The sequence below is a fragment of the Diplotaxodon limnothrissa genome, linkage group LG1 (genome assembly GCF_057381915.1).
Source record: "Diplotaxodon limnothrissa isolate DT_005_m linkage group LG1, D_limnothrissa_male_GT1.1, whole genome shotgun sequence".
Taxonomy (NCBI): Eukaryota; Metazoa; Chordata; class Actinopteri; order Cichliformes; family Cichlidae; genus Diplotaxodon; species Diplotaxodon limnothrissa.
The window spans coordinates 19695371-19723355 of NC_140596.1; the positions used below are offsets into that span (position 1 = coordinate 19695371).

A 27985-nucleotide genomic window follows, 5' to 3' on the forward strand; every position below is an offset into this window, starting at 1 on the left:
CACTCGCAGAGTTGTCATGGCGTCTTTGGGACCGAAGCTACCGCTGCAATTTAGCTAAAATCTGTCGACAACTCGTAAACCGAAATGGAGAAAAATGCAAACTTGCATCGAGACGCTGACGGGAGCTCTTTGTGTGCTACGATTGCGGGAGAAATGGGCGAAGCTGCTACTGTCGCTGGAGTGAAAGGAACAGCCGACAAATGCAAGAATAGTGAGGCTCCTCTCTGTAGTTTGGTTAACGTTAGTTATAATATCAGCACCACAACCGATGGTGCTCCCAGTAATGTCACTTCCAGTACCAGTACCGGGAAGTCTGACGTGCAAGAAGTGGTCGAAGTCCTCCCCGAGCAGCAGCAAGAGGAGGGATACGAGAAGAAGAAGAAGAACGCCGAGGCGAGCGAATTGTGGTCGGGGTCCGATCAGATCAGTAACGGGATGGGGCATGACTCTGTGGTGGCCGCAAAAGACAGCCAGGGTGGTGCCTCAAAGTTGGTAAACAACAAAACCGACGCCTCGTCCTCACCTCCCGATAAAGAGAGCGCAGATGTGCAGGCTGAGGTTTCCGCCAGCGGAGAAAGTGAGCCGACAAAACTTGCCAAACCGACTAATCTGTGTCCGGACAATGCAAACACAGAAAACGTCAAGTCGGGGCTGCCCGCTGATAACGCCTTATCAGAGGGATTGCCGAGTGGGAGTGACCCCGATCCCAGTCTCGGTGGAGAGTCTCGAAGCATAGATTCACTCGAGTCCTTCTCCAACCTCAACTCCTGCCCCAGCTCTGACCTGAACAGTGAGGGGCTGGAGGAAAGAGGACTGGCCTTGGCCCTGCAGAACGAGTACGGGGCTGATGGCACGAAGAGTTCATATGCGAAGGACAGGGCCGCCGGCCAGTCCATATACCACATTAAGTGGATCAAATGGAGGGAGGAGAATACGCCGATCATCACCCAGAACGAGAATGGCCCCTGTCCATTACTGGCCATCATGAATGTCCTTCTGCTTGCATGGAAGGTAAAGGCTTGGAAATGACTGTGGATCAATGCAAACTTGATTTTGCACTGATATAATTAGGCAGATTTCTTAATGCATCTCTGAGCTCTGACAGGTTTCATGCCTTTATAAAGAAAAAGTGTGTATTAAGACTTAACTTAATAACACAACTGTCAGTCTCATCGCTCTGCATTATCTTTTTTTTTTTTTTTTAATTAATTTCAGCCAAGACACGTCTTTACGTGATTTCACTAGTTAAACCATCATGCCCAAACGCCTTAAGTGCTTACAGGATATATGATGTACGTATCTTTTACATATTTGTCCCGCTGTGTTGTTTTTAAAAATTACTAATGAACTATGGCTCTGCATACGTCTGTTGCAGGTTAAGATGCCACCTATGATGGAAATTATAACTGCTGAGCAACTGATGGAGTATCTCGGTAAGTCTTTGTAATCCTGACAGCACTTAGTCTCCCATGTGTGTTCAGTGACAAGTCCAAAAAGCAGCATAATCCAGTAGCAGTGTCTTGGGCTGCTCCTACAGCATCACACTAACCTGCATTTGGAGTGGCGCCCATGAGTCCATGCACTTGTAAACATAGAAGCCTGCAAAGCCACTGAGTTTCAGTGCCCTCATAAGCGTTCTTGTGTTTCATGTCCTCTCTAATGAGCAGTTACATGCAGGTCATATACAGTGTTGGGAAGGTTACTTTTAAAATGTATTCCACTACAGATTACAGAATACAGGCCCCAAAATGTATTTTGTAACGTATTCCGTTACGTTACTCAATGAGAGTATTCTGAATACTTTGGATTACTTAATATATTGTCATGTTTTTTACAACTACATGAATGTACTATTGCTGTGTGATTTATTGAGGGTTACTCGCCATACCAATACCAACTGGATGTTTAAATCTTAACATAAAATGAGTAACAGTAGGGTGGACATTAGGTAAGGCTGCGCTTTTTTGCAGCGATCTCATATAGAAAACTATTCTGAGCGTATATAAAACAGGTCAAACCGAGGTAAAGGGTCCTCTGGCTAATACGCCGGGTTTCGTGTCGGGCTCGTAGCCGAAAACTGGCTTTACTTTGTTGTGTGGGTCAACTTTGCTAGCGAGAGACAGAGAGATGCGTTGAAAGGCTGCTCCAAAGGAACTTATTGTGTCGGAGAAAAACAGGAACACAGTGTACAGTCCTACAGTCTGAGTCCTAATAGCTTACTTACAACTGGGCTTGTCAGGCACTCTTTTTGGCTGTAGTGGTTATTATTATATTTACATGCTTCCATCTCCCGTTTCTGCTCGGTGACAACTCGTACTTTTCTCCTTTTTCCTCCCTCCCTCGCTCGCACATAACGGGTATGGCAGTCCATTCTCCCTGCAGCACGGACTACACTGCCCATGAGGCTACATTCTTTAGGGCGATGCCTGTAACACTCTGCCTATTGCCTTCATATTAAATCATTTTTAAAAATATTTCTTCACGTCATTGTGCAAGTAGAGGTGACATGAGCCACAAGATTGAGACACAGGCATTAGAGCCTCTTAATGCGCGTTTTGTTTGGGTTTCCACCAGTGTGGAATTACCAAAAATAGAGAGAGCATAGCCTAACATATGAAACAGGAAAAGACCGCCGTGTAATCCATTTATTTCAACAAAGTAACTGTATTCTGAATACCACCTTTTAAACGTTAACTCTAACGGAATACAGTTACTCATATTTTGTATTTGAAATGCGTAACGGCGGTACATGTACTCCGTTACTCCCCAATACTGGTCATATATATATATATATATATTATATATATAGCAGCACAGGGGAATCCCCCATCAGCCAGTCTCATGCTGCTGCAGAGGAAACAGGAGCTGTGTCCTGTCATTCATAACTAAAATTAAACTTCAAATATCAAAATAAAGTGTCACATTAGCAAGGGGCTCTTCAGAGGTAGAGTCACCGATCCACACTTGTGTCACTCTCCAGTGCACAATGATCCACGTAAGGTTTTACAACAGATTTACTAGGATTACTTGTGTGTGAGACATACCTCGTCTCTGTTGATCACACTGACAGACAGTGGCAGATTTGTGCGGCCTGATCACTATGTGCATTTAAAATTGCTGTGTGCGTGTGGTACCTCGTGCTTGCACATAATTGCGGCACACACAGTCTTGCGTAGCGTTAAGGGGCTTCTGGATAGCCTCTTTGTCGTAACACGTAAACACCAAGCTCAGAAGTGGTGTTTTTAAAAGGCCAATGGTTGAGTATCACAGCTCACGAGTAAGCAGCGTAGCATGCCAGAGATCCGGCAGATAGATACAGATATTAAGTGACTGTCAGGGATCAGTGAGTCAACAGGTCAGCAGTGAGGGGTTTTCCCAGTTGTGGACTTGCTGTAGTAAAAGCAGTCAGCTGGCAGGCCCCCTGCTGGAAAAAATCTTGACTTGCACTAAAGTCTTTGTCAAGGCTGTCCAGTTCAGCAAGTAAGACAGAGGTGGTTTTTAGGCTACTGTCTGATCAAACATTTTGTGAAAAGCAAGCTTGTGTTTTACAGTTGTAGAAGACGGCAGCAGGGCTATACCAAGCCCGAGTGAATGCATCCGCTTGCTTTTCCGGTTTGTTTGTGAAGCATGCATTTGGCACACGATATCATAAGTCCCAATAAAGGTTGAAGAACGTAACAAGCCTTTGCTGAGCTTTGTATTTTTATTTCATTTTACTTGAAAGCCAAGTTCAGAACTGGGCAGTTATTTCCCACAGCATACGCACAAAGAAACCACTGCGTCATTACAATTATAAAGCACTAATCACACAAAAGAAAGCTTAAGAGGCTCTTTTTATTGGATGTATTCCACTTGTTCTGTTTGAGGAAGATGCATATGAAAGCAGTTTTTATCCTAAACGTGTAGCTGTTTTCACTTAATATAGATGTTGTCGACTAGGCGTCCATGGCATTCCTCTGAGCAGTTCTCAGGGAAAATATGTGTTGACAGTGCAGCACGATACTCCTGCCAGTTCCTAATAAATTTATGATTCTTTGTGAAACATTTTTGAAAACCACTTGCTCAAGAGTTTTAAAAGTAAGGAGTAGACGGCAGTAAAGCATTCACAGCGAGGGGAAGAATGTATTTGCCCTTTGCAATGCTGGAAATGTTCATCAGTGAGATCCTAATGAAAAACAAGACAATTAGCAACGAGCGGAAACCTTTGTCTTGAGATGTAACGGTCAGCTGTGTTTTTGGCGCATCTTGAAACTTATCTGTCTACAGCTGATGTACTGTAAAGTCTCAGTTTGTTGAGTGAAGACTTGCATGTTGGTAGTACTGATCAGGGCAAAAAAATAAATAAGTAAAAGAGGAGCCAGACATCTGCCAGGCTCTGCCCTCTGGCACAGCCTGTATTGCTATAGAGGTGAGTCAGCGGAGCTTTCAGGTGATGCCACAGATGACCGAGATTCAGCTCATCCTCCATATTTGTCACAGACCTTTTTTTGGGATACAGCCGACCAGTGCAAAATCTACCAGTGAGCACTAGAAACAGTTCACAACATCTGTTACAATCTTTACTCCATGTAATGAGTTCCAATCCAGATAGTAATTGCGTTGCTCTGGAATATGACTCGACATATCTGCCAATATCGCTCTCTCTCTCTCTCTCTCTCTCCCTCTCTCCAGGTGACTACATCCTGGAAACCAAACCTAAAGAGATATCAGAAGCTCAGCGGTTAAACTATGAGCAGGTAAGGCCTGACTCATACCTAAGCAGGCGTGTGTTTTTGCTTATGTGTGTGTATTAGTAAGCTGCTGACTGTTCACGGTGCTTGAGGAGGAGCGAGGGCTGTTTTGGATGAGTTGGCTCTCACTCTCTTGCTCTCTTCTCACCCTCTCTGTTGAAACGACAAATGTGCACGTTTAACACGAGCTATCTGCTCTGCTCGCTGTCTCTATTGAGATTTCTTTTTACTACAGTGACGACACTGCCGCGCTGCTGTGTCTCATGTCCTGCCAACACCCCGTGTAGCTGCTTGTTTAAACTACAACGGGTTTGCACATTTGCATTGACATAGCAGAGAAGGGCAGCGGATGTTCCATAATATGGTAATAAGGGTCGAGTTGATTGCAAACTGCATACATACGACTGCAGCCCAGCTTTTCTTTTTTCTTCCATTGCTCTGTATGTTACATAAGATGTGTCTTGCAAGGCCCAGGGAACAAAAAGGGTCAACAGTGTCAGATTATGTTGTTTCACATGGCAGTAAATGCTTAGAGACGCTTGGGTAAGTTCAGCTCCCGGCTATTACTGAGGCTGTATGTGTGTGGCTCACAGTGAGAGGCTCTTGGAGATGGAGCTGTGGTTCCCTTGCTTCCTCCCATCTCCACTGCCTGCCTCAGAGTGTGGGAGGGGCCCTGCCTCTTCTCCATTTGCGTGGCAGAGCACCAGCACATCTGTGAATGATTTCAAGCCACACTTGTCCCTCGTTCAGAAAGGGCAAAAATAATGCGCATAGGTTCTTCATAGAAGCTCTCTGGAGCGACCTTTCTAAATTTAAGTTGAGCTGAAATACAACCTCTTGAATAAATCAGCAGTGTCCTCAGCATTCAGAGTAAGGGAGTGGTCAGGGTATGCGTTGCATAGTTATTATGGTGGTCTAATCCTAGATACTGGCCCGGGAGTTGTTTTGCATGTGGGTGTCCTTGTGTCCGTTTGCCGCCTGCGTTTGCAGTTGGGCTGGTTGACACAGTTATGTGGAGACTACAGCGGCCAAGGCTTCTTGGAAGCTGGAAATTATGATTTAAAAAGGAACAAGTCTGAGATGTGTCGTGGATGAGAATCAGATGGTGCCCTCTTCTTGATATGTTGCAGAGACATATTTCCGTTGCTCATTGGATTGATGCAAAATGCAAATGAAGTTACCCCGACTTTGAAAAGGATGCTAGGAGTTCATAACCGAAGTAATTCTATTTATAAATTCCGCTTAAAAGTCATCATCTGTCGCAGGAGTGCATGCGGATTAAAATAGCAGATGCACGGCTGCTCTTTAGCTATTGTTAAATATTTACTCGGTGAAGCTGAGGAAGTGAGTGTAGTTTTGCTAGGCTTTCGTCTCAGTGGACCCAGCTGAACACTGTGATTCATCCACAATCACTGAAGGAAGCGGGCTGGGTTTAAGCATCCTCTCTTGTTCCTATTTAGTGTCATTCATAGTATCGATCATTATTCACAAGTATTTTGCGCTGAGTGAAGCAGGTACAGTCCCAGCAGCTGTAGCATGACTCTGAATTTCTATATGCCCTTAAGTGTGGATTTTTCATTAACGAAGGCAAAATATTTGTGTGTGGTATGTTTGAAATCTCTGTCGAAATAAGCCAGCATTGACTGTAGTTAATAAACTTTAGATAATAGAATAAGTTACAATTAAAAAAACAAATCATACAGCCCAGTTTATAAGGTTTATGGAGGTCCTTGTGTAGTGCAGATTACTGAAGGAGTTATAGTATGCTCTCAGTTGTGTGGGTTGTGGTATCAGAGCCTGATTTAATCCGAGTTGGCTCTATCTAATTAAAAGATGAGAAATGAATGTCTACGCAGAGTTGCCAGTTTATCAGGTTTGTTGTGTAAAAGGTAATTTGCAGGTCTTTTCAACCTTGTATTTTATAACAACTACAGTAAAAGTACCAACTGAAAAAAAACATTTTATGTATGTGGTTATTTTGAATTGGATGCAAACAGCATGTTTCAAAAATGTCAACAGAAGGAGAACAAAAATGTAGAAAAGTTGTGTAATACTAAAAATAAACCAGGGGCCAGGTCTTAAAACTAAACTAACTCTCTGTATGTATTATTGTAGGGTCTACCTTACAATATAAAGCGCCTTGAGGCGACTGTTGTTGTGATTTGGGGCTGTATAAATAAAATTGAATTGAATTGAATCAATACGAATAGAGGCTGAGTATTTTTGCGGTAATGGTCAGTTTGGTGGTCAGAGTTTGGGTATTTAATATTTAATGAGTCTTGTACGCAGGGGACAGTTTAAAAATGAGGTTGAATGGCAGTGACCTTTAGGCCACAGGAAGGGTATCCATGAAAGAAATCCTAAAGGCTGTATCCTGTGAGCTAACAAGGAGAGTGACCCTCTGTGGATGCATCAGTGCACACAGCTTGGTTAACTCACACATTTGTGAAGGCACCATTAAAGCTAAACAAGTTTCATCCAGACTCAGTGAATCCGTGCTTGGTTTTAGTGAAAACAGTGGAAAACCACACATATTGCAATTGCACTGTTGTGCTAAGCTGGCCTCCCTGCTGTCTGGACCTGTCATCTACTAATTAGTGTCAAAGTTCTCAATGTTTGATGTGTCATCTTTATTTGTTTTGTTTATTTTTTTCCATTAAATTTCAGTAAATTCTTTCTTAAATGCGTTTGTACAATTTAGTGTAATCCATTGCGAGGGCTCCTTTGCAAAAAATGTATCTCTATGAAGCTTGATGCTTTGACACTGTCAGAAAGAAACTGATTTCTTTTAGGACCTGGTTTGCTTTTCTGCTCTATTGGGAAAAAGAAATATTCCCCCCATGATTTAGACAGATCTAGATTTGTCTTGAATCTGATGACCAAAATATTGAGTATCAAACGCTGCAGATGTGAGCCAGCACAAAAAGTGTGTCCCACTTTGTGGGACATTGCCGTCTTGTAAACTGTTAATAATTAACACCTCAAACTAATGGGTCATGACATTATGAAAGACTTCTGAGGCTGCTGGCCTCCATTCATTGACTGATGTTTTTTAGGCTCAAAGATCTATTGTGTATATGTATAAAGATTTATCTGGCGTGTAGATGTACACAGATGACTGCAGGCAGACCCATAAAATATGCATCAGCTTGCACAGACAACAAATATCTGACAGTTGTATTCACTATTCTCTGTTTGCTTCACAGTGACATAAAATGTAAAGTGCATCCTCTGAATCCTCTGATTTCATAGCGCTGGACAGTAATGGACAGAAGCTTTGTGGTAATTTTTAAAACACAGCTGATTACAAAGTATAAAGTCATTAGTGCTGTTTCCCTCCAAACACACGGCATACAGTGCTCAGACTCGTCCCATACTTTTGAAATCATCTCTGGAGTTGCTGTTGTTGTTATGTTACCTACCAACAACCACATGAAAGTCACAAATCCCATCTTTCTGACAGTGTGTTTTGATCGTTACTGGTCTTGGAAAGGCTGCATAATTATAGCACTTTAAAATTGGACTTTTCATACACCCTTTATATTTCTACCAGAACCTGGTGCTCAGTTGTGTTTCTTCACAGTAACAATCAGATTTTATGTTCTTTCAAATCTAGAAATAAAGCGAGCATCTTCTTATTGTTTCTGCATGACTGGTGTCACGGTGATTTCTTGGCTTCATTATGTTGTAAAGTGGGAACGGCTACATGTGTTCTGTTCTTAATTGGAACCTTCATCTTAAGAAAAGAAATCCTTTTGGGAACAAAGTCCCTCATGTGCTCAGAGAGAGAAGCAGAGAGGCCTGCCCTTAGACACCTTCGCTTAGACTGTGTAAAAAACAAACAAACTGCAAGGCCCCAGCAGAGTACCATGCTAATGTTACGCTGTGGAAGTGTAACACGGCGGGGCTAGATGAACGTGTGCGTGATGCAGTGATAATCATCTGATCCACGAGCGCTCATCTGCTGTTGGAGCTCTCTGCCCTAAAATGAGGAGATGTGGTCCATTACACATCCCTGCTAATCCTCCCATCACTGCCGCTTATAAGCATCCTAATCCACACACTCAGATGAGCCAGCTGTGGGCTTTCCACCTCAGCTCTGTGCACCAAAGGGTCAAAGCTGGAGCAGCCCAGCGCTTATTGGACACGATCCTATTGCTAGCAGGGGGATGTCAAAACACTTCACAGAAAATACTCTGAAGCCATTGTGGGAAAAACAGGGGAAAAAAGGAAAGACATTTCTGTATTAGATGGTGGGAATTTTTCTGCCTTTTTATTGTTTGTCTATTACTTATTTAGTCTGGTGTGGTATAAATGGCTTTGCGGGGAGGTCTTTTATAGTTAAAAGTCCAAAATGTATCCCCTCCTTCACATTTTTCAAAACTATCCAGTGGGCCTGATTGGAGTCTTTACCAGGGCTGGTTCTAACCCCTGGGCTTTATGTTTGACACCGCCGGTCACCCCTGAGTCCACACAAACTGCCCTGAAAACATGAAGACATTTCGATGCTTGCATATTAGATGTAGTGTATCACAGAAATAAAGTTTTTCATTTGCATAGTGATTCAAACTAGATCATAATAGTAAGACCATATTTTATTCATAGTTTTATGGAAAATGTGTGCAAAGTCATGTCCAAAATAATAAAATTGATTTGTGTCAGACAAAACCCTTAGAAAACATTTCTATAATTCATTTGGAAGCATTTTCCCTACAGCTGCTTGGAATTACTATTATTATTAGTTTGGACAAGAGAAGGTTTTAACTGATTAAACATATGAAGGCATTTTTATAATGCAATACAGCTGAGAGAAAATAAATGGGGTTTAATTGTTTAATATTAGAATTTAAAAACTGAAAAATGCAAATAAATCTCCACTTTGTAGGCTCGTATTTATCTTTCTGGTATGTGTGACGGTGGTAATTGGTTTTTGGTTTGTGGAACTTTTTTTTAATCTTCCCATAGAACACACTATACACTCATAATAGAGTTGTCGGGCTCAGCTGCGAGGCTTATCTTGATTTCAGAGTTAAATGGCAGGAGAGGTTTAGTGCCAGCTGGGAAACATTGCTCTGAGGCTGAGTGCAGGAATTAGTCTCTCTCATTGGGTCCTCAGGTGTGTGGTGCAGTTATGTATATAGAGTATTTGCTCTAATATTCATACGGTGAAGTAAAAAGGCTGGTTTTCTAATTAAATTCTCTCTTACCGATAAAGAAAGAATGCCAGTCGGATCCACAGAAAAGGATTTTCCACTTACGCACGATGTATTTGTGTCTGCTTTAAAACCTTTTTACTCTACAGAGATAATGAAAATCCACCAGTCAAAACATGGCTAATGAGAAGTACAACCAGAGACTTTTCTATTAAAATTTTTCTTTCTAAATGTGAGAAAAAAAAAATAAAGATTTGCTGATATTTGTTTGAAATATACTTAAAACATGTTTTTGTATTACTATATCAGAAAAGCCTTTTTTATGTATCTATAGCACACGGATCAGGGTCAGCCATGTGCTGTGGATCATCGTGTGTATGTGTGCTGCAATAACAAAGGAGGAAAAGAGCTAGCACACACCTAAAACATTACTGTAAAGAGGACGGGGTGTGTTTGTGTGTGTGGGAGTGTGTGAAGATTGTGGAACAGCTGATAGTTACTAAAGATGGCCTCCCAAACAACTTCACATTAGGTGGTAAAATGTGTGCGAATGCTTTGAGTTTAGAACGAGCAGCATCCCGAGGAAGTCATTATTAAAAACATGGTGTTGTTAAAGCATAACAAAAAACACAACATTTAACTATCAATATTAGGGCAGCTCATTCAGACAACTTTACACCAAGCATGGCATTTCCTTGGGTCCCCAACCGTACACCTGCTAAGTGTGAAGAAAAGAGGATGAGCAGTTGTCAACAAAAGCGGAGTACAGGCGCACACATAGAGACTAATTCCTCTATAGTGAGAGGTTTTCTTATCAGTGTAAAAGACAATGTTTTTCTCAGTACTGTTGGATTTGGCTTTAATTGAAAAATAGCAGTGGCATACAAGCTCTCAGTCAGGTTCTAATATGCAGGATGTAACTGAAACAATTTGAATCTCATGCAAAATGATGCCGTCTCATTCATACGACTGTTAGTTTGTTTGGGCTTTTTATGCAGGGATCCTGCTCTCTGCCTGTTAGGCCTTATTTTCTTCTTATGTTGCTTATTAGGTGGTATCTGGGCTGCAGCCTCTGTGCAGTGATTGTGTAGTCACTGGGCAAGAAGAGTGTGCAGGGTTTGAATGCAGGTCTCTATGAAAACACAACAACTAGGTTACGGTTTAGCTTCAGGCCTCCCTGTTTTCTCACCTGTGAACTATGTTTTTAGGTTGTGTTTACACAAAATCCAAGACCTTCCTGTGGGTTTATGTTCAAGGAGTTGAACATAAACAGGTGTTTTGTTTCGTTTTGTTTTGTTTAAAACTTACAAAGGTTGTGCAGTCGCACTTTTTTTCAACTGAGAAATATGCCAGAATTTCCCATTTTTCTCTCAAGCAGACCTTGAAAAACTCAGCCCACTCATTACAAGAGGAACTAAATAAGAAATCTTATTTTTACAGGAATTTAAATGTTGAAAGCTTTGTCCACTGCTGCATTCACCCTTTTTTCTGTGCCTCTAAAGTATCTGCCACTGTGCACTGACTTGTGTAAAGCACTTTTAAAACATGGGTAAGCTATTAAGAATTGAAACTTGACTTTAAGAACATTTTAACAAGAATACACTGAGAAGTGGGTGAGGGAAAACTGAAGCAAAATAAAGCAAATCAACACTCTGTTTTATAATGGAAAATTAAGCGCACAGGTGAAACACAATGACATGGAACTGTATTCACAAACTTACTGCAACGGGGACCGGTCATATCTGACAAATAGGCTCAGTCATCCAGGTTTTCCAGGATTTAACTGTTATACCCAGAATGCCAGTTTGTGCTCTCTGTTTGGGGGTTAAAGGTTTGTAGTTCCATAGGTTTGATTCCCAGCTCCTCCAGTGTCCATATTAAAGATCTTCAATAAGATGCTATACAATATAAATACAGCCCATTTACCACACCACGTACAAATCAGGAGCCTCTGATTCTCTCCTGGTTCCTGTGCCCAGCCACTACTGTCGGGTACACGGCATAAAACATGATCTAATCTGAAAGATAGATGGATGTGGATTCAGTTTTTTTACTTTTTCAGGACTTTTGTTTGTTTGTATTTTTTTCGCCTCCTGGTATCACAGCTCAGTCCGTTCATAGCAGCCACAGTGGGTTTGTTTTGTCACAGTGTGATAGCGGCAGGGGGGTGGTATCATGCGAAAAAGTGACGTCAGTGCATCTTTCGGCTACAGTGAGTCATCTCCCATCATCTGGTCATAAAGACATGACACATTGAGGGAAGAAACGACATTTGAAGTTGATCTTACCAACTGCTGCAAGCAAACAAAAAGTAAAAATCTGCTTTACTTGAATTTTTGAAAGGAAAAAATAAAATATTATTATTAGCCGCTTAAAACATATACTGATGTCGTTGAGTTTAGATGAAAAGCTGAACTGTGTGTAGTTTGTTACGGCGTGAAATAATCACAGGAATATTTAATTGCATGAAGTTGACTGATTGAGCAAAAAGTAAAAAGAGCAGTATATATGAAAATAACTCCGCTACAATAAAATAATGTGATCTGACAAAACTACATGAAAGCAGGTTTTTGTATTGGTGTAAGTGACAGCTAATGGTTTATTTTAAAGTTCTAGAAATTGATCCACGAGGACCCCAGCAACTGTTGTGATTACTTGCATTTTTTCTGATCAGTTCAATTTGATTTGTATAACATCTGTGTCTCACGCTGCTGCGCTGTGTCCTTTCTGTTTTCTAGAACATGAGTGATGCCATGGCAGTGTTGCATAAGCTGCAGACAGGTCTAGACGTGAATGTGAAGTTCACCGGGGTGCGAGTCTTTGAGTACACCCCAGAATGCATTGTGTTTGATCTGCTGGACATCCCTCTTTACCACGGCTGGCTGGTTGACCCCCAGGTGAGATGGATCTTATTTTGCCTTTACTGCCGTAGAAATCGGCCCGTTTTCTTTTTCTTCTTTTTTTATCTTCAACATAATATGAATACTCTCAGTTTTCTGTTTTTTGTGTTTTTTTTTTTGTTTTGTTTTTTTTCTCCACACATATACGTTGGACGTTGAATTCATTTTAGTTGTAGTCCAATTAAGTAGTCTTGTTCTAACTTATTACTGCAAATTGTAGCCTCAATTTTCAGTTCTTAGCTAACAGGAGCAGCACCTGGGTCTTCTGCTGCTGTAGCCCATCTGCTTCAAGGTTTTACATGCTGTGCATTAAACGATGCTCTTCTGCATACATTGGGTGTAATGAATGGTTAGTTGAGGTAGTTTTGCCTTCCTATCATATTGAAGACATTTTCAGCTAGAGAACTGCAGGTCCGAGGATATTTTCTCTTTTTCAGGCTTGTAAACCTCGAGATAGTTGTGTGGGAACATCTCAGTAATTTAACACTTCCTGAAATACTCACATCAGCCCATCTGCCACAACCACAGTCACTTAAATCACCTTTTATTCCCATTCTGATGCTCAGTTTGAACTTCAGCACATCCTCTTTCATGTTCACATGTCTCCATGTATTGACTTGCCCCCTTTTTTGTTTTTTAATCTGTGCTTTATTCTAACATCTCATACAGTGCAGCATCATTTTCAAGCAGTTTTACATTTCGACAGGTCATGTTTTTCTTTATTTGCATGCCACATGACTTTACATCCTCGATATGACGCTTTAAAAATTAATGTCAAAACAAGAGCATAAAAACAAATTGTTCTGATTAACCCCACAAACAGGGAGGAAATTAATAAATGATTAAACAAAAACATGTGCCAAAAAGAATAGAAAGAGATGTGGATTGAAGCACCTTGTTGTAATTATAAGGCCATTGCAGAGTTAAAAAGCTTTATAAAACAGAGATTTTGTAGCTTCAATGACTTTTAGCTAATTTTATATGTTTGCATGCTTTTACTTCCATATGTTTTGTGGTGGTGGATTAAGCTTTAGAAACCAATTTATAATACATTCAGTGGGGGCACCTGGAGCACAAAGACTTTAGTCTTAGGGTGTTATTATTAGATTTGTGAAAAGAAAAAAAATAATGTTAAAAATGATTGGATAAAAGAAATGACAATTAAAAAGATGAACAAGAATGTTTTTCATTTGGTTTTAAACTCGTCCAATATGTGTGCCAACATTATCAGAGCACGATGTGGTTGCTTGTTCCAGCAGCGTCTCCAGTATCAGGGGCGAGTCGGAGAACAATCATTTGTTCTGCTTCAGAGGACCTGAGAGGTTGAGTTGGTTCATGGCTTAGGAGCCTGTCAGAGAGAGGAGGAGGTCTCCAACCTTTAAAAAAAATGAGCCATCCACTATAACGCATGCACCTTAACAGAAAGCTCTTTATTCTGGACATGAACAGAAATGATGAGTGTAGGTGGCAATCTCCTCATTTCAATACAAGCTACTGGAATTAGTCTCCAAATGCAGCTCACACCGTACCTCTCCATTAGCACGTAATTAGAATTTACTCTTGTACCAGTTTCAGCTCACCTTTTCTTTGAAAGTTTTATTTTTGTTCTATTTTATCAGCTTTTCTTTATCTAATCGTTCTCCAAGTCCTTATGAGTCATGATAAATTCCCACTTGCAGATGTTTACAGCAAAAACAGATCTGAACGTAAAAGGTGACCTTTTAAAGTGCACTCTCCCATTTGATCGTCTTTTTGAGAAACGTTAATGAAAGGTCATGTTCTTTATAAGTGTGTAATCTGTATAAAGACTTAATAGGTGAGTGTAACAGATTTAAATAAGTTAACTTTTTGGGGAGCTGCTGTCATAAATTTTCTTTTGGTTTTTCTGCAGCTTTTCGTAAAACAACATCAAAGCTTGTTGAATGTTCTTTCCCACACTTTTTATCTTTGTTTACAGATGCATGATATTGTAAAGGCAGTGGGCAACTGCAGCTATAACCAGCTGGTCGAAAAGATAATATCCTGCAAACAGTCAGACAACAGTGAGCTGGCAGGAGAAGGTAAGTGCTTTCTCTACTCTCCTGATCTGCCCGACTGCTTTCTAGTCTCCCATTTCTTCTCTTTTGATCCTGTGTACTTGAAGCTGGTGAGAAAAGAGAAAAGTTGTACATTTTAGTAAAATAATAAAAAGATTTTTCTTTTTTTTTTCTTTTAAAAAACAAAAAAATGTGAAACATTTTTTTGTTGGCATTACATTAGACATGCCAACAAAACAAAACAGACTGAGTTTAAACAAAAACCAGGACATACTTGTGACTACTCATCAAATGACCTATTTCCTCGGCTCACAGCGTTCCTACCAGCTGTCTGTAACTTCTCAACTAAATATTTGCTCAATCAACACTGAGCTTCCTAAGTAGTTGTCAGCTGGGCTGCTACCACATCGACACATCACCGCATTAGTCGATGTCCCGATATGGTTCATTTAATTATCTTGGACAGAGATTAAATTCTGAGAAAACTGAGTTTTGTGTAAAGTTGATTAAATCTTTAAAAGATTCATTCACAATCTAGGGTAGAGTGTTTCTCAGTGGTAGCATTCCACTGATTTTGAGTTTTGAATGCTGCTCTGTTGTACAGATGTCAAATGTGACTGTAAAGGTTGCCAGTTCGAGCAGAGAGTCAGAGTTGCTCAGAGTGAGGATAGACATTACAGCAGAATTTCCACAAAGCTTTCCAAGTAGCGACCTGTGTTCATGAATGAACTGGGATTGCTTGATTGGAGTCCAGGCGACTCATCCAAGTGGTAGCTCAATGACAAAAATAGCTTTTATGGGATCTAGCACGTAAAGCTAATCAAAACAAAGGAACTAAAATTTATAGTCACCTAAATCTGCTTTATATTCCCCAAGGAATTTAAACCAATTAAAAGTCATCAGTGTTTCTTCATTTTCTAATCTAACTTCATTTAATTTTCTGTTTTGTGTTTTTTTTTCTCTTCTCTCTCATTAGGCATCGTAGCAGAGCAGTTTTTAAACAGCACAGCCACCCAGCTGACTTACCATGGACTGTGTGAGCTCACATCTACGGTACAGGAGGGAGAGCTCTGCGTCTTTTTCAGGAATAATCACTTCAGCACCATGATCAAGTACAAGGTAAAACTACCAAAAAAGTAACAGCATATTTGCTCTGACTGTGAACCTTATTGATGTAACTTGCATTTAATATATTTTCCTGATCAAGACTGCATTTGGCAACCTTCACTGGGCTTTATTTGGTTCACTCCAAGAATGAAAGGTCATCATTCCTCCATGCTGTTTCCTCTTTCATCTACAGTAAATGAAAACCTCTGCGCCATCAATGAAATAGTGAAAAACGACTATTCAGAAGAGTAATACTACGTAAGTTATCAGGTAGCCTCACTACTACCTGATAACTCTTAATGGCAAGTTTTGATACCTTAGTATATATCAATAAAGACAAGGTTTGACGATTTTTCCAAGGGTAGTTGCATAGACAGAGACCACCCTGTCGACACCCAGTCGTTCTGTTCCATAAGCAGGTCTGGAATATGACAGAAACTGCTCAGCTCAGAAAAGAGCTTCAAGAGTTACTCTTAGTATGCTTTAAAGGGGTAAAGAGTTGAGATTTATGTAAGAAGCCACTGCTACATTGCAACAGCTTAAATGGGTCAGGACGTCATGATACCATCTGTCCCTCTAGCAGCAACAAGTCTTGCAGCCCTTTAAATGTCAGTTGTTGTAGATTGTATGTGATATATGAACACAAAGTATAATCGTAAAACGATTAAAATAACGTAAAAATAATATAACGTGTTTTTTTTTTTTCAATCGAGGTGCAATTGGTTGCACAGAGGATGTTCACCTGGGAGAGCAGTGTCCAAATGACCTAGTGGGAGGGGCTACACAACATGCATAACAAACCTACTGAAGTGTTAATAAGTTACAGTTGAGCTCACAGAAAACAGCTCAACCACTTTCTTGTTTCTGATGAGTAGTTCTTTTGCCTTTAAGTGGCATCTGTGTAGTTAATGATATGCTTTAATATATTCATCAGTCTGAAGAAAGCTGTTTATTTATGTGTACATAACATTAGACACCACATTCACAGTGACCCTAAGAGGGTCATTGCTTACCATATATCTGCAGCAGGGAATAACCTTTCCTGTTATCCACGGAAGGGGAAGTGAGTGTCTGTTCTTTCATTTTGAATAGTACACTTGTTGCCAATATAAGCAAAGCAGTGCATGTGTGTGCCCAACAACCATCAGACAAAGCATAATAACAGCCCATGGTCTCTTGTAATCACTCCAAAGCAGACCTTTGCATGAACTTGTACACATACATGCTAAACAGCCTTATTTATCTGTGAAGACTGTATGTGTAGGGTCTAGCATGTGATTTAATCTGAACGCTGGCACGTTGTTTTTATTCTTCATAAATAATTCTCCTTCAAATAATTAATATGGGGATCCGAGGAAGGGGATCAGATAAATACCGAAGCACTTTATGTCCGACATCAAAAGAGTTAATCCTGTGAAAGAGTTTATTATTATAGAACAATCAACATTTCCTCAACTTAATATTTTGTAACCAAACTCATTATAATAATAATCATAATTATAAGGAAAATAACAATAAGAGTAATAATATAACTTTGTCTGTCTACATACTCGTTCCATGATCCAAAATTCAACAACCACACTGGCACACAGGCACATCTTAGGCCTCTGAAGGTTCTTATCTAGATTACATATTATCTCTCCATGTTACCTAGCAACCACCTAGCAACAGACTAAAGTGACCCATTTTTAACTTTAACTAATGCAACTGTAAAACCTTATAAAAGAATCATATTTTAATGTTACAACAGTAACTATTAGTAACATCTAATAGCCTCAAAACGTTAAAATTATGTAATTTTTTTTTACACCATCATGTTGCCTGGCAACCACTTAACAGTGGCCTAAGGTGACATTTATATGGTAAATCAAATCAAATCACTTTTATTGTCACATCACATGTGCAGGTACATTGGTACAGCACAAGCGAGTGAAATTCTTGTGTGTGAGCTTCACAAGCAACAGAGTTGTGCAAAATACAATAACATAAACAGGCAAAATATACGAATGGCTAAATCTGAAACTAATAAATATATGTACAATATATAATAGTATATGCAAAAAAAAATATTTCTGGATGCGTATACTAAATGTTTTTCTACGTGTGTGTGTGTGTGTGCGCGTGTGTGTGTGTGTGTGTGTGTGTGTGTGTGTATACACATATTTTACAAATTAAATAGAGTCAACAATAAATAAAATATATAAAAATATACAGAGTTGAGACATGTGCAAAACAGTGGCATTAATGTACAGTGTGTAGTGCATAATGTTGAAGTTCCAGTAGTGAAGGTGAGGTGTCTATGACGTGTTCAGCAGTCTGATGGCCTGATGGCCTGTAAAAGCTGGGGTCCTGAGTAGGGATGGGTATCGTTTAGGTTTTATCCGATACCAGTGCCAAATCGATACTTTTGAAATGATGCCGGCGCTCGAACCGGTGCTTAAAGAATGGAGAACACAAACTTTGTCCAAAAACCTCCTATGTTTTTATTTTTAGCAGTCTCTTTTTTTTCTGCAAAATGATAAGCACGGTCCAGCCCTACACACGGAGCGATCCGAGCTAACTCGCTAATGGAGATTTGCCGCACCCACAGTAGATGTGCTCTGTGTGAGGTCTCGCAGCAAGCTATCAAATACGGTACATTTGATAGCTTTTAAAAAAATGCTATGCGTCGCCAGGTGTTTCATCAGATTCGAGGTGTTACCTCCTTTGCACAGTATCAGCTTAAAGCACTTGTTGCAGGCTGCTGAGTTTGCATCTTTTGCTGTGAAGTACAGCCAGACTTGTGACCGCTTCGCCTTGGGCATTTTTAATCTGTAGCTCTGCTCTAAAAGAACGTACGTAACTGGGCCCGCCTACTGTACTTGGAAAGGTAAAATGATCGGCTAGAATCCAAAGTGTATGACATCTCGGGGAGAAAAAAAAAAGCACCGAAATGTGCGCTGCTTTTCGGTCTGGTTACTACCGTTTATGTCAGAACCGGTGCCATAATGGCACCGGATATCGGTACCCATCCTTGTCCTGAGTCCTGTAAATCAGTTTGCCAACACCACCAACAGACCAACTAATATTGTGGCATTGGCATGTATTATTAATAATGATCATTTAAATGATGAAAATAGAAAATGGTAGACAATAATCTCTGGCTCCACAAAGCTGATAAATTCTGGAACTGAGACTGCTTACTTTGACCTTCAGCGCTATCACATTGACCAAATCTGACAAATAACCTTTGAAAGTCCTTCACCTCCTTTGTGGTAATAACAAATACACATTGTACTAACAGCATGTTTGTATACACTGATAAGATGTGTGTAATCTGTGTGTGTTGTTTCCCAGGGCCAGCTGTACCTTCTGGTTACAGACCAAGGTTTCCTGACGGAGGAGAAGGTTGTCTGGGAAAGTCTGCACAACGTTGACGGCGACGGCAATTTCTGCGATTCGGAGTTCAGGTTGCGGCCTCCTTCTGATCCAGAGACTGTATACCGTGGCCAGCAGGATCAGATAGACCAGGTCTGAGCACTGATGCAGGCAAGACTAGCAGAACCAGTAACAATTCCCGTCCAGACCGTGATGTGTTTAAATGTGTTGTGCTTTTCACACCATCAGTGTGACACAAAGTAACGTTTTGGTTTTTTTTTTTTTTAGCTGCTTTAAAGCATTGGCCTCAATGAAACACAACACCAGTTCCCATGAGACACAGAATTATCGAAGTGAATAGACACGGGAAATGAAGCCAAAGAAATAAACTCTGCGTCAACCCAGGCTAAAAAAAAATATAATGGAAACTTCTTAAATAATAAATGTGTTGTAGCTCCCAGTGCAAATCACATACAGGGCAGCCTGAATAGCACCGGGCAAGGCTGCATGGCACCTTGCCCCCCTCTAATGCATGCTTCACTGTGGTCCCTATCAATGCATTGTGTTTGTCTGTGATGCTCTTTTACCTGTTTCACAGCTGTCTTCTTCTCGGTGGACCAAAATAGATTGAACACAGATTTTCTGCCTCGCTCCCACACATGCACCAATGAGACATGAACAGAGGGGCTATTACTTTTTATTCTTCTTGCTTACTCAGGTCTAGCACTCCTTATCAGCAAAACTGGTTTTGTAAGAAAACTGTATTTTATGGACGACTCATGACTTCAGTTAGATGAAGAAAAAAATTCACCATCTTTACAGCGACACTGTGCATAGCATAGACAAGGAAACACTTTAGATAATGCACTCTGACAAAGTAGACGACAGACACAGTTGTTTCTCCGAATAAGGAAAAACTTGAGGCTTGTGACCAACTGTTCAATAACCATAACACAGTATTTGATGGATTTAAGCGTTGCAGTGATAGATTTGCTCATAGGTGATTCTTTCTCCACCTTTATATGTGTGTTCATGTCTGTTATCAGGATTATCTGATGGCGCTGTCACTGCAGCAGGAGCAGCAAAGCCAGGACTTACAGTGGGAACAACTCCCAGAAGGCATCAGTGATCTAGAGTTGGCGAAAAAGCTTCAGGAGGAAGAGGACCGACGAGCCTCCCAGTACTACCAGGAGCAAGAGCAGGAGCAGGCGGCGGTGGCAGCAGCAGCACACGCACAGGTAGGGAGGGTGGGAGATAGGGAGATAGCAGGTAAGAAAGGAGGTAATTTTATGAACCACGGAGGGTAAAGTTTGCCTTTTGGAAACGGAAAGATGTCTGCATCAGAGAGCGGAATTACAAAGGAGGAACTGATGATGAAAAGGGGAAGGTGATAGCAAATAATCATCCTTTTTCTCCTTAATTTGTGTGAGCAGAGTATAAAATTCAGAAAGTGGACAAAAAGAAATAAAACAGAGAACAGGAGATAAAAGTAAAACTCTTCAGTTTTATTCACATCAGTTTCTTTATACAGCTTTTCTCCTTTTTTACATTTTTCTTCCGGCTGCTCCTTTTAGGGGTCGCCCAAGTGGAGCATCTCTCTCCATCACACCCTATCCCTAGCGTCCTCTTCTATCACCAACCCTCTGCATGTGCTCCTTCATTGCATCCATTTATCTTCCCTGTGCTCTTTTCTCTTGTCCTCCAGCCTGGCAGCTCCATCTTCTACATCCTTTGTCGAAAATATCCCCTATCCCTGCTCTGCACATGTCCAAACCATCTCAGCCTCGCCCGTCTTTGTCTAAAAATTCACATTTTTGTTGTTGTTATTCACGAATTTTCAATTGACTGTTTTACAAAAAAAGCAGATATAACGTTCTGGAAGGAAAGAGAGGGTAAAGTAAAATGTAAAAGTGAAATTAGCCAAATGTGGCATAATATTTGGATGTAAATGATGTGATATTTAAAATCTCCATATATCAGTATCATTTCAGAAATGTTGAAGAAGAGGTCAGAGGTCCAAAGTACATGATATACCCATCTAACATTCCCAGTGTGCCTATATGTCATTAATACAAACAATTGCAGTGAGAGATGCAGTTTTAAATAACTCTATATATCATTACTACTTTGACCATCAGATCAATCTATTCACTTTGAAGGAGAGGTCAGAGGTCAAGTGTGATATATAATAGATTGCTATATGTTGACAAGACACACACTTGTAAGAATCACAGTTTCTAAGGCTTTTTCTCAGTTTTCAACCAATCAAATTATGAAGTTGACCTTGAAAACCTTGGTGGATGTAAGCCAACTATTAATGGATTGCGACCCCCCCACCCCCGTACACCACTAAAAAGATTGATCAGGATTCATTCAAATCTTTTTAAGCTATTATGTTCATACACGCTACCAAGTACCTCCTTGGCTGAGGTAATTACTGTGAATCACTCTTGCCGTAAGTAACACTGACACACATGGCCAAAGTTTCATGAGGACACGTCTTAACGTCCTGCAGGGTGTCAGGACAATCAGATTATGATAATTTTCCCATGTTTACCACACAGCATTAAACACATTCATACTATGTGTTCAACATGAAGTCAATATGTCATAAAATGAAAATCAAACAGAATAGGTCATCTTAAATTCTAAATATGTTTTACTTTAGGGATCTGTCTGCATGGGTTAGGTGTGGATGGTGTTTGTCTTTGTGTCCTGTACCTGGTGGTAAATGCACCGTACTGTATGATTATTCTCACATCAGTGCGAATTACAGACTTGAAAGAGCTCACAGAGCGACCACGTTCAACCTGAATGCGTCATGTGTTTGCATTCTCATGATCACCTGCCTGGTAGAGTCCTGTTAAAGTTCAGGACTGCAGTGCATGTGTGAAATAGCTTTAGTTTACCTCTCAAAGTCTGTGTAATTAATTCCAGAGAGAGATTAATTTTTGGTTGATCATTTCTTGCCACAGTTTTTCAACAAATACAAACAAAGCTGTAAATTTCTACTCTTTTGCTGTCCTGTTCGGGAAGGAGGGCCAGCAGGATGCTGCCGAGGGGGCCGAGACGGACAGAGGTGGTCCAGGAGCAGGGGGAGCAGCAGCCAGCGGTGGCGTAGCAGCACCGGCTGGAGCCACACCCAGCCCGGGGAAACAGTCATCTAGTGGGGAGCGTAAAAACAAGAAAGAATCAAAAGATAAAGACAAATGTGTTATTTTGTAACATATAGCTGTCTGCGTGAGTGTGCATGTGAGTGTTTTGTGCATTTGCTTATCTGTGAGAAAGGGGACAGAGTTTTTTCTCCATGGACTGGACACACACAACGCACAGCCCCCACTTGATGGCAAACAAGGGAAGGAGACGATTGAGGAGAGATGTGACTAACAGAGGATTTGCTGTTCCCAAACCACTGGTGCCTGCTATCCTCTATCCTCAGTGGAACCTGGACATCAGAGGAAGGGGCAAAACAACAACTACTACCCCTTCTCTTTCTTAGAGTCCGCCAAACTTTGTTACAAGTTGCACACTATATTTGTGAAGGGAGGGAGGGGGGTCAAGTTTACCTGGGGATGGTGTATTTTATAGCCAACGACATAATCCGAAGAAACAAAATCTCACCCTCTCACATTCTCTTCTTTTACAAAACTTAACTCACTTTGGTCATTTTTTTCAGTAGTGCAGCTTATAAGCTTTTTTGTATGCGTCAATATTTACAAAACATATATAGCCATTGATGCCAACATTCACATTTTATTTATCTGAGTAACCTGTAGCTTTGGGAGAGGTTCTATGTTTTTTTCTTTTTTGTTCCTTTTCTCGCAGTCTAAAGGGAAGTCGATGTAACGCCACTCGTGTCCCCTCTGAAACACTACATACTAAGGGTTAATTAGCTGCCAGATACTGTAGCTATGTTACAACACTCATCACAGCTTGCCCTGTTCAGATTTGCCTTACCAGAGTATGGTAGTGTTGTATTCTGCTCTGTCTGAATGTGTATGTGCAGTAAACGTGTGCTACTTTGGTATAAACGTGTCATTTACTGAGCATCACTGATGTAACAAGATTGCTTTTTTTTTTTTTTTTGTATGCTGCATCAGTTAAGCTACACATTTGGGACATTTTGTGTCTTTTTTGTTGTGATTCTGTTTCACAAAAACAAGATTTGGGACAGGAAAACTGAAGATTACGTTGGCACGTTATGTCTGAATCTGATGTTTCTGAGACGCGCCTATCTTTCGGCAGATTAGGTTTGCGTTCGATGGCACCTAGTTTAGAGTGAGCGGTAGTTTGAAAGTCTGTTCTGACAGCTTCCTGTAGAGCGTATGTGTCTGTGTGTGTGGAGACACTGTTAGAATCAGGGCTTTGAATTCAGTAATCCACATACATTTCTCTGAACAACGGAGGTCCTTTTATTAACATATAAATTGGACTCCAAATATGTGACATCAGGATATACAATATAATAGAGTCAGATTTAACAGCAGGCCGATAGTATCCTATGATATTAGCCATTTGACAGTTTGTCAATATCGGCAATCATAGTGGCCAATAAATGTAAACTAATAAAGTAAAGAAGAGATGGGAGAAACACCCTTCAGCTATTTTATGAGTGTTGATGTTGCATACTTTGTCCACCAGAGGGCACTTTGCAACTTCCTTGTTGGCAACACAAGTGTTTGGAACCCAAACGACTGCCGGCTAATCCGAGCAGAGTCGACCATAAACGAGAAAATGAAAATAAAACTAAAAAATAACAAATGTTACGAAAATCTGTTTGTTTTGTGGCTAATTTATTATAAAATCAGATTTTTAAATCAAATATCGGTATCTGTATATATCAGGCTCTACAAGATCATTTTCTGCTTTGAATTTTTCTCCCATTGTTCTCCACAGTTCTCCCTTTCCTAGCCCCTTCTTAGTCAGCTTCAGAGAAGACTAATTTTATCAGATATTTATGAACATTCAGGCCCAAAGTTCGCAGACAGAGCTGTCTTTGGAGGTTGTAGGAAATTCTGTGGTATCACCTTTAAACTTTTGTGCATTTTCACTGCGGCGCTGCGCATGCAGACACATGATGTACATATTTATCTAACCCATTCTTATAATTTAGCTAGTGGTTTGTGCCATTATTATACCATGGGACTGCCTCCTGACAAACTTTTTCTATCTACACATTCCAGTCGGATGCCTTGACTCGAGCCTTCTGCTAGAGACTGAGGGAGACAGTTGGCGTAGGAGGTCTTTGCAGCGCTTGTAAAGTGTTCTCCATTATTTTGTTGAGTGAGAAGAAAATTCTCTGTCAGGACAGCAGGCTACCTACTGTGTGGGAAACCTTTCTTACGAGCTTTGTGTGATGGCTGGAGTTTGTGCTCCCCATTTGTTTCTTTGGCCCTAGCAAGGCTATGTTTTGTATATATATACATAACTACAGTTGAATATATAACGCCTTACAGCATTTCAGCATATTTTATAGGACAAAAGGAAACAGGCGTATTACTAGAATGAGACAATCCATACATTTTTCACGTAAACGTCAGAACTTCTCTCAGGCCTTTTTTGATGGGACATATCCTCGGGTGTCTTTTCAGATGTTAATGTTTCTAATGACACGGTTCCTCGGCCTGAAGTCACTATCTCAGTCGCAACTTTTAAGCATCCGTTATATGTACACACCACACAACTATTAGGACACTTTGAAGGACTTGACACTAACACTGTTATTGACAGCTGAATTCATTCAAATAACAGTAAAAAGCAATGGACTGGCTGGTCCTGGTGAAAAATAAAGACCTCGCTGAACAGGGTTAAGGAACATTGTTACTTCTTTGCAGATTTTTTTTTCATGCACCTTAAAGTAATAAAGTAATCAAAATTTCTCTTTAAGAAGATAGAGGGGAGGCTTTCTGATTTTTTTTTTCACCCTGTCTTGGCCCATCAACAACATGCTGATTAAACATTCCAGAGGAGATTTTTTTAAAATTAAACTTTATTTTAAAGTTGGATTTGATTTTGAAGATTTTTATGTGGGTCTTTGTTTGAATACAGCGTGAAGTTACCTAAATGCCACAGATTTTTACTATTGTTTCAGATTTACTACTGTGCATCCGCTTGCTACTCTTAGTCATTATCACCTGAATTAAGTATTTTTGTTGTAATGTGTTTGGTTCCCCCTACTTCCTATGATGAATTGATCAGAAGGATATTGTGTGTTTAATGTCTCAAAGTGGTCTCTTGTATGCCTTGTAAAAGTGATGGTGGGGTAAATGCTGTAAAATTAGTATTTTGACAAGGTGATCGTTGAACATATAGTTGTTGTAATTGGTTTTGCACTGTTACATTGATATGCACTAACAGAAAAAAAAACATACCTCATTTTCTACGGAACACAAATTGTGCAAGAGTGCTATTGTTCTTTTGGGTACCTTAAAAAAAGTAAATAATGGCCAAAATAATAATTCTTAGTAGCAGTTGCTCTTAAGCCAGCTAAATAATACGAATTTGTAAAAGTATGAAAGGGCTGATTAAATGTTTTGGCTTAAAGTGAAAGGATACATCTGTTACAAGGAGCCACTCTGTTTCCAGAAATGGCGGGATGTTGTGCAAAATGTAAAAATAGACAAAACATACAACTTTGCAGAGAGATATGGAAGCTTGTTTCAGCCACTGAAAAAGGAGCCATTCGTAGTTCATAATAATCTCACAATGTTGACTTACTTTTTCAGAAGTTTGAGTTTGTAACCCCAAATTGAGAAAATAACTTGAAATTTTGACTTGGCTTAGCTAAAATTGTTTGGGATTTTTTCAGTGGCAGCAACAAGCTTCCATAGAGAAACCCTGTTTTGAACTTAAATAGAAAAACAGGCAACATATCAAATATTAAAACTGGCGTTTTTTTGTTTTGTTTTTTTTTACTTTTTCTTACATATGCACATTTTGAATATGATGCCAGGAACACATTTCAAATAAATCTAAAGTCGCATTTTCTTTTCACAATGCCATGTTTTCCCCCTTTTTGAGAGATTTTGATTGTGTAAGCATTCAAATTTAGTAGCCAGACTCTCTAAAAACAGAGCCATGCTGTTGTCACATCCCTTTCTTCCGTGTGAAACACGTTGGTCCAAAATCTGTAGATATTGTTCAGCATTAATGGGACCTTTGCAGATTAACAAATTGCTCGTGTTGCTCATGGGCCTCCGTATAATCACAGGTGCTGCTTTTTAAACAATCTGAACAGCCCCTGTCCTTTTTACTCTGGAGGACGTGGTGCCAGTGGTTTCCAGAAAGACCATTCAAACCCACGCACAGTTGTCTGCTTCGGCTCAGTCCACTATAAAATAGACCGTGGTGTTTATGGATCTTGCTGTACATGAGGTTTTTAACTTTGTGGATGCAGCATCACTGCTTGCAGAACTGTTTCAGACTCCACGCAGTGATTCCCACCATGATTATCCCTGTTTTTAAGGCAGTGCAGCCCCAGAGCCTAATGATCCTCACAGTCATTCAGTTCAGGTTTTTCCAGCCTTGTCATTTGTATTGAGAGATTTTGTCCAGATTCTCTGACTCTTGTATTGATGATGAAAATGATGAAATCACTAAATTCTGTGCAGTTATCAATAAGAGCATTTAGATGCCTATGTCCATTTTATTTATTTTTTCTTATTTGTTTGTTTGTTTTGGGGTTTTTTTTATTGTGTTGCTGGCTTCAAATTCAAAATGAGCATTAAAAAGTTGCTTAGTTATAACATATGGCGCTTTTGTAGTATTTATAATTAAATGTATGGTTTAAATTAATTTAAAGTCTTCTTGTGGTTTAATTTATATTTTTCACAGCAACCAGATGTTTTTGGAAATCGGGCCATAGCACCTTCAATAGAACTTGCTGCAATTTGATATATTCGTAGTTAGCGGTACATCTACACCAGACTCAAGTATACCAATACAAAGGCTGGAGTTATCAGCTCGGCGCTGATATTCAATTCCACTGGTATCCAATTCCATCAGCAAAAAAATGGTGTAGGTTAACCCCTAACTATTTTTTTTCCCATCAAATCCATCATTTCATTACACAATGTTCTCAAAGAAAGGCAACAGGTCAAAAGTACATACAAATGTGAAAATGCTTCATCAGGCTTGAGTGTTTTCATTAATGTAGCAGAGGGAAATGTTCATTGTTGTTGTGTGACAGATAGATCCAGAGTGCTGAGCAATCTAAGGGAGATCTTTTCTTTATTGCAATATCAAAACTCCCAGATTTTACCCTGTGATGCATGTACAGTGTGGGCTGAAAAATAAAGAGGAGTAAAAGTTCATCATCGATTACCCCAAGAAATTTTTTTTCCACTGTCCGGCCTGTTTTGTTTATATTTCGCATAAAAGAAGCAAACAAAAAGGAAAGCGTTTGTGAATATGGGAGGTTACTCATTTGTGTTGATTTCAATGTTCATGTATTTACATAAATGACCAAATAATGTATGTAGCCTTTCACATTACAGTCACATATTGTATATGGTGATATATATATAAATATATATATATATAACAAAATGCCTTATAGACGAGGGACATTCAACCTGATTAGAAGTTACCAGGAAAATAAAAAACTAAGATAAGTTGTTGGTTTGTTGTCATTGCTTTGAAGTCTTAATGTCTTTTGAGAAAAGTGGAAGTTGCACCATTTCATAGCCTGTATGTGTGAAAAC

The 27985-nt window shown here is 39.9% G+C and overlaps 1 protein-coding gene across 1 annotated transcript; it reads left to right on the forward strand.

Moving 5' to 3' along the window:
• On the forward strand, positions 1-27694 carry mindy2 (MINDY lysine 48 deubiquitinase 2). Its single transcript, XM_085375248.1, has 9 exons — positions 1-1011; positions 1376-1433; positions 4672-4736; positions 12622-12780; positions 14741-14843; positions 15796-15938; positions 19263-19436; positions 20330-20521; positions 22320-27694. Exons 1-9 carry the CDS (start codon positions 85-87, stop codon positions 22506-22508), a joined length of 2010 nt encoding a protein of 669 aa, XP_085231374.1. The 5' UTR covers positions 1-84; the 3' UTR covers positions 22509-27694.
• Positions 27695-27985: the final 291 nt, after the last annotated feature.

Excerpts from the sequence above, each read along its gene's own strand:
- mindy2 (XM_085375248.1), top strand. The coding sequence starts at position 85 with ATGGAGAAAAATGCAAACTTGCATCGAGACGCTGACGGGAGCTCTTTG. Across the intron at positions 14,844-15,795 it reads CAGTGAGCTGGCAGGAGAAG|GCATCGTAGCAGAGCAGTTT; the intron begins GTAAGTGCTTTC and ends CTCTCTCATTAG. Across the intron at positions 15,939-19,262 it reads GCACCATGATCAAGTACAAG|GGCCAGCTGTACCTTCTGGT; the intron begins GTAAAACTACCA and ends GTTGTTTCCCAG.